The sequence below is a fragment of the Oncorhynchus keta genome, chromosome 29, assembly GCF_023373465.1.
Source record: "Oncorhynchus keta strain PuntledgeMale-10-30-2019 chromosome 29, Oket_V2, whole genome shotgun sequence".
In the NCBI taxonomy this organism is placed as follows: Eukaryota; Metazoa; Chordata; class Actinopteri; order Salmoniformes; family Salmonidae; genus Oncorhynchus; species Oncorhynchus keta.
This window is the reverse complement of record NC_068449.1, coordinates 3,581,487-3,594,805: the sequence shown is the minus strand read 5'-3', so window position 1 is coordinate 3,594,805 and position 13,319 is coordinate 3,581,487. Positions and strand designations below refer to the sequence as shown.

The 13,319-nt window shown below is 44.3% G+C and overlaps 1 protein-coding gene across 1 annotated transcript in view; it reads left to right on the top strand.

Annotated features, from left to right (window-relative positions):
* Positions 1 to 5,729: 5,729 nt before the first annotated feature.
* Positions 5,730 to 13,319, top strand: part of xdh (xanthine dehydrogenase) — an 86,657-nt gene continuing 79,067 nt past the window's right edge. The window contains exon 1 of the mRNA XM_052485657.1: positions 5,730 to 5,783. Coding sequence (XP_052341617.1) covers positions 5,753 to 5,783 — 31 coding nt within the window. The 5' untranslated portion in view covers positions 5,730 to 5,752. The remainder of the gene's footprint in view (positions 5,784 to 13,319) is intronic.

The following is a 13,319-nucleotide window of genomic DNA, read 5'->3' as shown; positions in this document are numbered from 1 at the left end:
TTTGACCCTTATTGGGATGTACAGGCCACCTTCCACCAAAAGTCTGTTTTACCCTTATTGGGATGTACAGGCCACCTTCCACCAAAAGTCTGTTTTACCCTTATTGGGATGTACAGGCCACCTTCCACCAAAAGTCTGTTTTACCCTTATTGGGATGTACAGGCCACCTTCCACCAAAAGTCTGTTTTACCCTTATTGGGATGTACAGGCCACCTTCCACCAAAAGTCTGTTTTACCCTTATTGGGATGTACAGGCCACCTTCCACCAAAAGTCTGTTTACAGGCCACCTTCCACCAAAAGTCTGTTTTACCCTTATTGGAATGTACAGGCCACCTTCCACCAAAAGTCTGTTTTACCCTTATTGGAATGTACAGGCCACCTTCCACCAAAAGTCTGTTTGACCCTTATTGGGATGTACAGGCCACCTTCCACCAAAAGTCTGTTTTACCCTTATTGGAATGTACAGGCCACCTTCCACCAAAAGTCTGTTTGACCCTTATTGGTATGTACAGGCCACCTTCCACCAAAAGTCTGTTTTACCCTTATTGGAATGTACAGGCCACCTTCCACCAAAAGTCTGTTTTACCCTTATTGGAATGTACAGGCCACCTTCCACCAAAAGTATGTTTTACCCTTATTGGAATGTACAGGCCACCTTCCACCAAAAGTCTGTTTGACCCTTATTGGGATGTACAGGCCACCTTCCACCAAAAGTCTGTTTTACCCTTATTGGAATGTACAGGCCACCTTCCACCAAAAGTCTGTTTTACCCTTATTGGAATGTACAGGCCACCTTCCACCAAAAGTCTGTTTTACCCTTATTGGAATGTACAGGCCACCTTCCACCAAAAGTCTGTTTTACCCTTATTGGGATGTACAGGCCACCTTCCACCAAAAGTCTGTTTGACCCTTATTGGAATGTACAGGCCACCTTCCACCAAAAGTCTGTTTTACCCTTATTGGAATATACAGGCCACCTTCCACCAAAAGTGTGTTTTTTGATCAGTTTAATAACATGCTTAGGGAATGTGACTTTGGGAAAGCGATAATCTTAATGGGAGATTTAAATATTAATTATGAAGACAAGTCTTGTAGGAAAACCCTCAAATGGATCACTAATACCTTTGACCTTACGCAGCTAGTTAAAGGGCCAACCAGGGTGACTTGTTGCACTAAAACACAGATTGATTTGGTGTTCAGTAATAAACCAGAGAGAGTGACTAAATCATTCAATATGGTTACTGGGCTATCTGATCATAATCTGACACTTATAGCCAGAAAGCTGTCTAAGAGCAGGTTTAACCTCTCTACTGTTAGAAAGACGGATCAACTAAGAATGCCTAAGAGTGAATTAAGCTATTTTGAAAATGCAATTAAGGGAATTAACTGAATGATCTCTTGTCCTATACAGACGTGGAAGCTGATAGTCAGGTTTTTCTATCCACAACCCAGACTACAATAAATGGTTTCCTAAAGAAAATCTAATCCAAACCTGGCCAGATGAGCACTCTTCCTTGGCTGAATGGAGAAATCTGGAAATGATGAAACAACGAGATTATGCTCTAAAAATAGCCCTAAAATCCAAATTAGAGCATGACAGACGTAGGTTTACCATGTTGAGAAATAAGGTTATGAAAGAAATCAGACAGGCATAATTGGTGAAGCAAAGGGAAATTCTAAATTGATCTGGGAGAATCTAAAAAAGTGAACAGGGAAAGACCATAGTAACACTGCAAAAAGACTAGAAATCATGTTGAATAACAATCTAACACAGGATGCAGTCGAAATAGCAATAGCCTTCAATTCCTACTTTATTGACTCTGTCAGGGTACGGACACAGAACCCCTCCACTCGGGAGACCCTGCTGACGTGAGTAACTACAGGCTCAGGTTGTTGTAAAGTGTAGAGCAGAACAACTGATTGCCCACCTCAACAACAGCCCCTTCACATTACACTCCATGCAGTTTGGCTTCAGAGCGAAACTCTCCACAGAAACGGCCAACTGCTTTCCTCTGGAAAATGTGAAGTCCAAGATGGACAAAGTGGGCGTTGTTGGGGCAGTGTTTCTGGACCTAAGGAAGTATTTTAGTACTGTTAACCATGAGATTCTCATCACAAAATTGTCCAAGTTCAACTTTTCCCCCGATGCCTTGAGATGTATGAAATCATACCTTGAAGGCATTACTCAGTGTGTCAGAGTGAGCAATGAGCTATCGCCCACTCTTAGCTATGATGTGGGCGTGCCCCAAGGGTCAATACTGGGTCCCCTCCTGTTCAGCATGTACATTTATGATCTGCCTTCTGTCTGTACTGGGTCTGAAGTTCAAATGTATGCAGATGATACAGTGATATATGTGCATGCAAATAGCAATCAACAAGCTGCACAAGAACTCACTACTGTAATGGTCCAGGTTACAAAGTGGCTCTGTGACTCGTGTTTGCATCTCAATGTGAAAAAAACTGTTTGCATGTTCTTCACAAAGAGGGCAACAGATGCTACTGAGCCTGATGTCTATGTGTCAGGGGAGAAGCTCCAGGTGGTATCTGATTGTAAGTACCTTGGCATCATACTTTATTCCAACCTCTCTTTTAAAAAGCATGTGAAAAAGGTCATTCAGATAACCAAATTCAACCTAGATAATTTTCGATTTATACGAAGTTGTTTGACTACAGAGGTAGCAAAACTGTACTTCAAAATCTATGATACTCCCCCACTTAACATACTGCTTGACTAGTTGGGCCCAAGCTTGCTGTACAACATTAAAACCTATTCAGTCTGTCTACAAACAGGCTCTCAAAGTGCTTGATAGGAAGCCCAATAGCCATCATCACTGTTACATCCTCAGAAAGCATGAGCTCCTGAGTTGGGAAAATCTTGTGCAATACACCGACGCATGTCTTGTATTCAAGATCCTAAATGGACTGGCTCCCCCTCCACTCAGTATTTTTGTTAAACAGGTCTGCCATGAGAGGTGACTGTATAGTTCAGGAAAAGCACCTTTAGTAAATCCGTTTTCTCTGTGAGAGCTTCCCATGTCTGGAATACACAGCCTTCAGACACACACAACTGCACCACCTATCACACTTTCACAAAATGCTTGAAGACATGGCTAAAGGTCAATCAGATTTGTGAACATGGTCCCTAGCTGTATGTTGCCGCTTTCCATGTTGTCTGTTGTCTGTAACTTGTGAGGTGTGGAAACACTTTGTTGCTTTTATGAATTTTGTCTTGTTGCATTTTGTTCTATGTTGCTCTGTCTGTATGCTACGTCTTGCTTGTTCTATGTTGCTCTGTCTGTATGCTACGTCTTGCTTGTCCTATGTTGCTCTGTCTGTATGCTACGTCTTGTTTGTTCTATGTTGCTCTGTCTGTATGCTACGTCTTGCTTGTTCTATGTTGCTCTGTCTGTATGCTACGTCTTGCTTGTCCTATGTTGCTCTGTCTGTATGCTACGTCTTGCTTGTCCTATGTTGCTCTGTCTGTATGCTACGTCTTGCTTGTTCTATGTTGCTCTGTCTGTATGCTACGTCTTGCTTGTTCTATGTTGCTCTGTCTGTATGCTACGTCTTGCTTGTTCTATGTTGCTCTGTCTGTATGCTACGTCTTGCTTGTCCTATGTTGCTCTGTCTGTATGCTACGTCTTGCTTGTTCTATGTTGCTCTGTCTGTATGCTACGTCTTGCTTGTCCTATGTTGCTCTGTCTGTATGCTACGTTTTGCTCTGTGTGTGCTCGCTGCTCAAGGTAACAGAGAATATGGCCGCTTTGAGGATAACACAGAGTAACATGTGGAATTGGGGAAGTTAAACGTGTTCCTAGAGCTCTGTCTAGGAGTAACGTGGAGTTGGGAAAGTTAAAGCTGTTCCTAGAGCTCTGTCTAGGAGTAACATGTGGAATTGGGGAAGTTAAGTTAAGTATTGAGATAAACTTTTGTTATTGACCAAATACTTATTTTCCACCATAATTTGCAAATAAATTCATTAAAAATCCTACAATGTGATTTTCTGGATTTGTTTTCTCATTTTGTCCGTCATAGTTGAAGTGTACCTATGATGCAAATTACAGGCCTCTCTCATCTTTTTTAAGTGGGAGAACTTGCACAATTGGTGGCTGACTAAATACTTTTTTGCCCCACTATATATATATATATATATAAGGCGGAGTCAGGTGCAGGACACATGTATGAGTAATAATCAGAGAATTTACTCAAAAATCAAGCAATGTTCCAACAAGGAAAAACACTAATATCCAGAGTACAAAATAACGAAACCACATGACAACGACAATCACGCACAAAACAGAAAGGGACGCCAGAGGGTTAAATAAGGAACATTGATTATGGAATGGAAACCGGGTGTGTATAATGAAGACAAAACAACGCGAAACATAGATCGGTGGTGACCGCCGAACGCCGCCCCGAATAAGAGAGGGACCAACTTCGGCGGACGTCGAAGTCGTGACACAAGTTGTCTGTTCTGACAAATTCAATCGTCATCTCTGACTCTAACCCCCTTTAGGCATATGACTCATTCATTCATTCATTCATTCATTCATTCATTCATCTATTTTAAATAATACATCATGTCTTAATCTTAGCATTGGCATCTCTCTCCCCTGTGTTTTCCATGCTTCTAGCTGTCTCACACGCCTCATGCCAAGTCTAGCTCTTTTTTAGTGTCAGTGAATGTTTATTAAGAAGGTGTCTGGTCTGAAACACCAAAAGAAAAACAGGACGGGAGGTCAGTGACAGACAGCCACCTCACGAGTACACTACTCACCACGCGTGACCACAAGGCTGATCGATAATCAATAACATGCTATCATGTGTGTGTCTCATGTCATCTCCCGCCTCACATCTCGTGTGACACATGATTTTACTGTTTGTCATCCTCATATTCAGTCTGAAGCGGGACTTTTTTAAATCTATTTATGCTTATATCAACACAAGAGTTGGGTTCTAGTCGTATACAGACATATAACGGAACCAGGGACGCATGGAGTTCAGCTTTAAAAGGTCTAGAGAGTATGGAGTTCAACTTTAAAAAGGTCTAGAGAGTATGGAGTTCAACTTTAAAAGGTCTAGAGAGTATGGAGTTCAACTTTAAAAGGTCTAGAGAGTATGGAGTTCAACTTTAAAAAGGTCTAGAGAGTATGGAGTTCAACTTTAAAAGGTCTAGAGAGTATGGAGTTCAACTTTAAAATGTCGCTAGAGAAAGACAAAAGGAGACGGAGAGAGAGTCACAGGGTGACTGAATCAACATAATCGATAACGGAGCAGTCTTCACTGACAACAGTAGAGTGCGCAAACCACTAGCCTAAACATGTCGTACCTAACCTACGGAGAGCAGACTAACAGAAATAAACTGACTCATCACAACATGAGCGGAGATGAACTTGTTTTCAAAGGTAAGATTCACAACTATTCTTTCCAAGTCAACTTGATCAACAGGTGTTCAATAAGCCACTGATAACGGTGATTGATTCTGCTAACACTTTATTGAGACTATGCTTAAAGATCTATACATTTGATATTTATGAATTTGAAATGTATTGGTTAAACAAATGCAAAACACGATGGAACGTTGCTTCTTCGATCTCAGAGGCTTTATCCGTAATTAATCGTCATGAGAACATTTTGCCTGTTCAGAGTATGTATTTGGAAATATATATCTCATATATGTGTACACGTATAACATGATATACAATATATATGTTATCTCTCCAGATAACAGAGAAGCATGCTGATCCAGAGATGACACTGCTGACATACCTCAGGAGAAAGTGTATCCTGAAACACCTCTCACACACAGCCACAGGAAGTAGGGGTGTTGAGGGTGCTGATTTAATACCATACCCACAGGAAGTAGGGGTATTGAGGGTGCTGATTTAATACCATAGCCACAGGAAGTAGGGGTGTTGAGGGTGCTGATTTAATACCATAGCCACAGGAAGTAGGGGTGTTGAGGGTTCTGATTTAATACCATAGCCACAGGAAGTAGGGGTATTGAGGGTGTTGATTTAATACCATAGCCACAGGAAGTAGGGGTGTTGAGGGTGCTGATTTAATACCATAGCCACAGGAAGTAGGGGTGTTGAGGGTTCTGATTTAATACCATACCCACAGGAAGTAGGGGTATTGAGGGTGCTGATTTAATACCATAGCCACAGGAAGTAGGAGTGTTGAGGGTGCTGATTTACAACCATAGCCACAGGAAGTAGGGGTGGTGAGGGTGCTGATTTAATACCATAGCCACAGGAAGTAGGGGTATTGAGGGTGTTGATTTAATACCATAGCCACAGGAAGTAGGGGTATTGAGGGTGCGGATTTAATACCATAGCCACAGGAAGTAGGGGTATTGAGGGTGCTGATTTAATACCATAGCCACAGGAAGTAGGGGTGTTGAGGGTTCTGATTTAATACCATACCTTTCTAGCTGGTCTACAGAGAGATTTGACCCTTCTAGCTGGTTTACAGTGAGATATGACCTCTCTAGCTGGTCTACAGATAGATATGACCTCTCTCGCTGGTCTACAGATAGATTTGACCTCTCTAGCTGGTCTACAGATAGATATGACCTATCTAGCTGGTCTACAGATATATATGACCTCTCTAGCTGGTCTACAGATATATATGACCTCTCTAGCTGGTCTACAGATAGATATGACCTCTCTCGCTGGTCTAGAGATAGATTTGACCTCTCTAGCTGGTGTGCAGGACTGGAGAGAGAATGGTGACTTAATGAATAACATGGACTGTTATGTGAATGCCAGGTTTGAGCCAAGTAATGTTGCACTGTTGTTGTCCCCGCAGGGAACCTGTGTCGCTGTACTGGTTACAGACCAATTCTGGAGGGGTACAAGACGTTCACCAAAGTAAGACCACACAACCACACAACCACACCCTGAGTGTCATGCAGCCTCCCGAGGTTGATTAAGGATAATCGCCTTCCTCCTGCTTTCACTTCCAGTATTTATTCTCCATTCTGTGGTGTGTGTGTGTGTGTGTGTGTGTGTGTGTGTGTGTGTGTGTGTGTGTGTGTGTGTGTGTGTGTGTGTGTGTGTGTGTGTGTGTGTGTGTGTGTGTGTGTGTGTGTGTGTGTGTGTGTGTGTGGTGGAAAAGGGAAGATAAACGGCTGCTGCATGACCAACAGAGTAGAGACCAAAGGGTATACTGACGAGAGTGTCAACGTAAGTATTCTCATTCAATAGACAAATGAAATCAAAATCAAATCAAATTTATTTATATAGCCCTTTGTACATCAGCTCATATCTCAAAGTGCTGTACAGAAACCCAGCCTAAAACCCCAAACAGCAAGCAATGCAGGTGTAGAAGCACGGTGTCTAGGAAAAACTCCCTAGAAAGGCCAAAACCTAGGAAGAAACCTAGAGAGGAACCAGGCTATGTGGGGTGGCCGTCCTCTTCTGGCTGTGCCGGGTGGAGATTATAACAGGACATGGCCAAGATGTTCAAATGTTCATAAATGACCAGCATGGTCGAATAATAATAAAGCAGAACAGTTGAAACTGGAGCAGCAGCACGGCCAGGTGGACTGGGGACAGCAAGGAGTCATCATGTCAGGTAGTCCTGAGGCATGGTCCTAGGGCTCAGGTCCTCCGAGAGAGAGATAGAAAGAGAGAATTAGAGAGAGCACACTTAAATTCACACAGGACACCGAATAGGACAGGAGAAGTACTCCAGATATAACAAACTGACCCTAGCCCCGACACAAACTACTGCAGCAGAAATACTGGAGGCTGAGACAGGAGGGGTCAGGAGACACTGTGGCCCCATCCGAGGACACCCCTGGACAGGGCCAAACAGGAAGGATATAACCTCACCCACTTTGCCAAAGCACAGCCCCCACACCACTAGAGGGATATCTTCAACCACCATCTTACCATCCTGAGACAAGGCTAGGTATAGACCACAAAGATCTCCGCCACGGCATAACCCAAGGGGGGGGGGGGCAACCCAGACAGGATGACCACAACCCACTCAGGTGACGCACCCCTCCCAGGGACGGTATGAGACAGTGTGCAGAGCCATGGTTGACTGGGAACATTTCTGGCACAAAATGGTGAGCTATTACCATCATGCTGGTCTATAGAGCTGGTTTACAGAGAGACATGGCCTTTCTAGCTGGTTTACAGAGATGTGATCTTCCCAGCTTGTTTACAGATAGATATGCCAATTCTAGCTGGTCTATAGAGAGATATGACCTTTCTAGCTGGTCTACAGACCTGGTTTACAGTGAGATATGACCTTTCTAGCTGGTATACAGTGAGATATTACCTATCTAGCTGGTCTACAGTGAGATATGACCTGTCTAGCTGGTCGACAGTGAGATATTACCTTTCTAGCTGGTCTACAGTGAGATATGACCTTTCTAGCTGGTCTACAGTGAGATATGACCTTTCTGGCTGGTCTACAGATAGATATGACCTTTCTAGCTGGTCTACAGATAGATATGACCTTTCTAGCTGGTCTGTGGATAGATATGACCTTTCTAGCTGGTCTACAGATAGATATGACCTTTCTAGCTGGTCTACGGATAGATATGACCTTTCTAGCTGGTCTACAGATAGATATGACCTTTCTTGCTGGTCTACGGATAGATATGACCTTTCTAGCTGGTCTACAAATAGATATGACTATTCTAGCTGGTCTACAGATAGATATGACCTTTCTAGCTGCTCTACAGATAGATATGACCTTTCCAGCTGGTCTACAGATATATATGACCTTTCTAGCTGGTCTACAGATAGATATGACCTTCCCAGCTTGTTTACAGAGAGATATATTACCCATCTAGCTGGTCTACAGGGCTGAAGAGAGAATGGTTTTGGATAGAAGCCAGATGATTGGTTGTTCCAAAGGTTTGAACATGACTTAATGAATAACATGGACTGTTATGTCACCGTCCTGTCTGTATACACAGAGCTAAAATGACTTTTACATAACTATCAGCACATTCCGTGATAAAAGCACCAAATTTGGCAGAGAGGTAGATTAATGTACTGAAAGGTTTTAAATATCGGTCCATCTCAGTTCTGGCCCCCGGGGGGACGTATCACCCGTCTGATAAAGTAAAGGTTGAATAATATCATTAAATACATAAACACATGAAGGAAAGAGCAGCTTGGCAGATGCAGGAGTTATCAACACACAAGTGACAGGAACAACTCCAGGGTCAAGTCATTGTTTCCTGTACGACTCCTGAGTCAAGTTAAGCTTCCAGTATGACTCCCTGGTCTCGTCATTGCTTCCAGTTTGACTCCCTGGTCGAGTCATTGCTTCCAGTATGACTCCTGGGTCGATTTAAGCTTCCAGTATGTCTCCCTGGTCAAGTCATTGCTTCCAGTATGACCCCTGCATCAAGTTAAAGCTTCCAGTAATAGTCACAGTGGTAATTCATGCTAATATTTTATTTTCCTGTCTTGAATTGAGGGGATGTGTCAATTTCTCTCTGTTTCACTTCCAACTGTCTCTCTTTCTTTTCATCTGTCTCCTTCTTTCTCCCCTCACCAATGTACATTTTGACATTTAGACCGATTTGAACCACACATCAATGACAGGTTTGAGCCAGGTAATGTTGTACTGTTGTTGTCCCCACAGGGAACCTGTGTCGCTATACTGGTTACAGACCAATTCTGGAGGGGTACAAGACGTTCACCAAAGTAAGACCACACAACCACACCCTGAGTGTCATGCAGCCTCCTGAGGTTGATTAAGGATCATCGCCTTCCTCCTGCTTTCACTTCCAGTATTTATTCTCCAATCTGTGGTGTGTGTGTGTGTGTGTGTGTGTGTGTGTGTGTGTGTGTGTGTGTGTGTGTGTGTGTGTGTGTGTGTGTGTGTGTGTGTGTGTGTGTGTGTGTGTGTGTGTGTGTGTGTGTGTGTGTGTGTGTGTGGTGGTGGAAAAGGGAAGATAAACGGCTGCTGCATGACCAACAGAGTAGAGACCAAAGGGTATACTGACGAGAGTGTCAACGTAAGTATTCTCATTCAATAGACAAATGAAATCAAAATCAAATCAAATTTATTTATATAGCCCTTTGTACATCAGCTCATATCTCAAAGTGCTGTACAGAAACCCAGCCTAAAACCCCAAACAGCAAGCAATGCAGGTGTAGAAGCACGGTGTCTAGGAAAAACTCCCTAGAAAGGCCAAAACCTAGGAAGAAACCTAGAGAGGAACCAGGCTATGTGGGGTGGCCGTCCTCTTCTGGCTGTGCCGGGTGGAGATTATAACAGGACATGGCCAAGATGTTCAAATGTTCATAAATGACCAGCATGGTCGAATAATAATAAAGCAGAACAGTTGAAACTGGAGCAGCAGCACGGCCAGGTGGACTGGGGACAGCAAGGAGTCATCATGTCAGGTAGTCCTGAGGCATGGTCCTAGGGCTCAGGTCCTCCGAGAGAGAGATAGAAAGAGAGAATTAGAGAGAGCACACTTAAATTCACACAGGACACCGAATAGGACAGGAGAAGTACTCCAGATATAACAAACTGACCCTAGCCCCCCGACACAAACTACTGCAGCATAAATACTGGAGGCTGAGACAGGAGGGGTCAGGAGACACTGTGGCCCCATCCGAGGACACCCCTGGACAGGGCCAAACAGGAAGGATATAACCTCACCCACTTTGCCAAAGCACAGCCCCCACACCACTAGAGGGATATCTTCAACCACCATCTTACCATCCTGAGACAAGGCTAGGTATAGACCACAAAGATCTCCGCCACGGCATAACCCAAGGGGGGGGGGGGCAACCCAGACAGGATGACCACAACCCACTCAGGTGACGCACCCCTCCCAGGGACGGTATGAGACAGTGTGCAGAGCCATGGTTGACTGGGAACATTTCTGGCACAAAATGGTGAGCTATTACCATCATGCTGGTCTATAGAGCTGGTTTACAGAGAGACATGGCCTTTCTAGCTGGTTTACAGAGATGTGATCTTCCCAGCTTGTTTACAGATAGATATGCCAATTCTAGCTGGTCTATAGAGAGATATGACCTTTCTAGCTGGTCTACAGACCTGGTTTACAGTGAGATATGACCTTTCTAGCTGGTATACAGTGAGATATTACCTATCTAGCTGGTCTACAGTGAGATATGACCTGTCTAGCTGGTCGACAGTGAGATATTACCTTTCTAGCTGGTCTACAGTGAGATATGACCTTTCTAGCTGGTCTACAGTGAGATATGACCTTTCTGGCTGGTCTACAGATAGATATGACCTTTCTAGCTGGTCTACAGATAGATATGACCTTTCTAGCTGGTCTGTGGATAGATATGACCTTTCTAGCTGGTCTACAGATAGATATGACCTTTCTAGCTGGTCTACGGATAGATATGACCTTTCTAGCTGGTCTACAGATAGATATGACCTTTCTTGCTGGTCTACGGATAGATATGACCTTTCTAGCTGGTCTACAAATAGATATGACTATTCTAGCTGGTCTACAGATAGATATGACCTTTCTAGCTGCTCTACAGATAGATATGACCTTTCCAGCTGGTCTACAGATATATATGACCTTTCTAGCTGGTCTACAGATAGATATGACCTTCCCAGCTTGTTTACAGAGAGATATATTACCCATCTAGCTGGTCTACAGGGCTGAAGAGAGAATGGTTTTGGATAGAAGCCAGATGATTGGTTGTTCCAAAGGTTTGAACATGACTTAATGAATAACATGGACTGTTATGTCACCGTCCTGTCTGTATACACAGAGCTAAAATGACTTTTACATAACTATCAGCACATTCCGTGATAAAAGCACCAAATTTGGCAGAGAGGTAGATTAATGTACTGAAAGGTTTTAAATATCGGTCCATCTCAGTTCTGGCCCCCGGGGGGACGTATCACCCGTCTGATAAAGTAAAGGTTGAATAATATCATTAAATACATAAACACATGAAGGAAAGAGCAGCTTGGCAGATGCAGGAGTTATCAACACACAAGTGACAGGAACAACTCCAGGGTCAAGTCATTGTTTCCTGTACGACTCCTGAGTCAAGTTAAGCTTCCAGTATGACTCCCTGGTCTCGTCATTGCTTCCAGTTTGACTCCCTGGTCGAGTCATTGCTTCCAGTATGACTCCTGGGTCGATTTAAGCTTCCAGTATGTCTCCCTGGTCAAGTCATTGCTTCCAGTATGACCCCTGCATCAAGTTAAAGCTTCCAGTAATAGTCACAGTGGTAATTCATGCTAATATTTTATTTTCCTATCTTGAATTGAGGGGATGTGTCAATTTCTCTCTGTTTCACTTCCAACTGTCTCTCTTTCTTTTCATCTGTCTCCTTCTTTCTCCCCTCACCAATGTACATTTTGACATTTAGACCGATTTGAACCACACATCAATGACAGGTTTGAGCCAGGTAATGTTGTACTGTTGTTGTCCCCACAGGGAACCTGTGTCGCTATACTGGTTACAGACCAATTCTGGAGGGGTACAAGACGTTCACCAAAGTAAGACCACACAACCACACCCTGAGTGTCATGCAGTCTCCTGAGGATGAGTAAGGATCATCGCCTTCCTCCTGCTTTCACTTCCAGTATTTATTCTCCAATCTGTGGTGTGTGTGTGTGTGTGTGTGTGTGTGTGTGTGTGTGTGTGTGTGTGTGTGTGTGTGTGTGTGTGTGTGTGTGTGTGTGTGTGTGTGTGTGTGTGTGTGTGTGTGTGTGTGTGTGTGTGTGTGTGTGGTGGCAAAGGGAAGATAAACTTCTGCTGCATGACCAACAGAGTAGAGACCAAAGGGTACACTGACGAGAGTGTCAACGTAAGTATTCTCATTCAATAGACAGTCTGCAGAGCCATGGTTGACTGGTAACATTTCTGGCACAAATCATATGTACAATTCTACAGATACACGAAAAATAGCATATTGTCTGGCTGCATCATCACTTCTTAAAGCTATCGCTTGTGTCTTCCACCGCAGGCGGCTCCTCTCCCTGTTCGGGCGGCTCCTCTCCCTGTTCGGCGGCTCCTCTCCCTGTTCGGCGGCTCCTCTCCCTGTTCGGGCGGCTCCTCTCCCTGTTCGGCGGCTCCTCTCCCTGTTCGGCGGCTCCTCTCCCTGTTCGGCGGCTCCTCTCCCTGTTCGGCGGCTCCTCTCCCTGTTCGGCGGCTCCTCTCCCTGTTCGGGCGGCTCCTCTCCCTGTTCGGGCGGCTCCTCTCCCTGTTCGGCGGCTCCTCTCCCTGTTCGGCGGCTCCTCTCCCTGTTCGGGCGGCTCCTCTCCCTGTTCGGGCGGCTCCTCTCCCTATTCGGGCGGCTCCTCTCCCTGTTCGGGCGGCTCCTCTCCCTGT